We start from the raw sequence: 1,006 nt of genomic DNA, 5'->3' as shown, positions 1-1,006 counted from the left end.
GTTGCATGAAAATTAAAGAGAAAAACAAAAAACAACCTTATCTCGAAAGACAATGAGGTTCTTGATAAAAAAAATTCAACCCGATCCCTGATAATTACCTCCAAAGGACAACGAGATTTCTGTGCAAAAAAAAGTTAATGTTATTTTTTTTTGGCATAAAGACTAATCAGTCCAAAAAAAAAAATTATCAAGAATGTTTTTTTTTTTTACCAAAGATATGAGATTCGAACCTACAATCTCTTAATTAAATATGAGGAGACTATGCCATTTGAGTTATAACTCATTGACCTTAGAGACTTCGTTATCATTTCGAAATAATTCTTAGAGGCCGCGTGCGAATTCACTCAAAATTAAATCATTACTTTATTTTGTCTATTTTTCGGGCGAAAATTGGACACAGTGAATGTAATTGAGTAAAATACTAAAATGGAAACCGATATATGAAGTAGGCACGAGAAATGAGTGCGCAGTAAGCTCTGCACAGCGTCGTCATCACCCTCATCGTTTACTATGGAATTAGATTTCTCAGTGAAAATTGGGGATTTTCGGAGTTAGGGTTTCTCCTGTAGTTCTATTTCTTCGCTGAAAACCAAGAAATTGAACAGTCCATTTCTCCTCGTCAGAGACCAAACCTGGGGAGCGAAGGTTCCCGGTTCGGTCCACGCTCTTTGTGCTGTTGCGTCGTTCGGTTCTGGCGCTCCCTGATGGCTGATAACATGGAAATCGATCCCCCCTCTGATTCTCAATCCCTCACGCCCCGAGATCGAATCGTTCGGGTAACAACACTATTGCCGGTTGTCTATTTTTATTTTTCCTTGAATTTCACACTCTCATTCACTTGATCACTGTTCAATTCAGTTAGCATTTGATGCAGATATGATCCATGTTGATGAATTTTGCTGGTTTTACTCGATTTATTTTAACCTTTTTGAATTAAACGAGTTTATATTTTTCATGAATGCAATTTTAATTTTATTTTATTTGATCTTTTTTTGGGGGGGGGTGG

The 1,006-nt window shown here is 36.7% G+C and overlaps 1 protein-coding gene across 2 annotated transcripts in view; it reads left to right on the top strand.

The window, feature by feature from the left end:
- LOC107639471 (E3 ubiquitin-protein ligase PRT6) overlaps positions 399-1,006 on the top strand; it is a 17,215-nt gene continuing 16,607 nt past the window's right edge. For both annotated transcript variants that reach the window (XM_016342979.2, XM_016342978.2), the window contains exon 1: positions 399-776. In XM_016342979.2, coding sequence (XP_016198465.1) covers positions 705-776 — 72 coding nt within the window. In that variant the 5' untranslated portion in view covers positions 399-704. The remainder of the gene's footprint in view (positions 777-1,006) is intronic.

The sequence above is a fragment of the Arachis ipaensis genome, chromosome B04, assembly GCF_000816755.2.
Source record: "Arachis ipaensis cultivar K30076 chromosome B04, Araip1.1, whole genome shotgun sequence".
NCBI classification, from domain to species: domain Eukaryota; kingdom Viridiplantae; phylum Streptophyta; class Magnoliopsida; order Fabales; family Fabaceae; genus Arachis; species Arachis ipaensis.
Note: the sequence above shows the minus strand (reverse complement) of the source record. Positions and strands in the feature narration are given on the sequence as shown.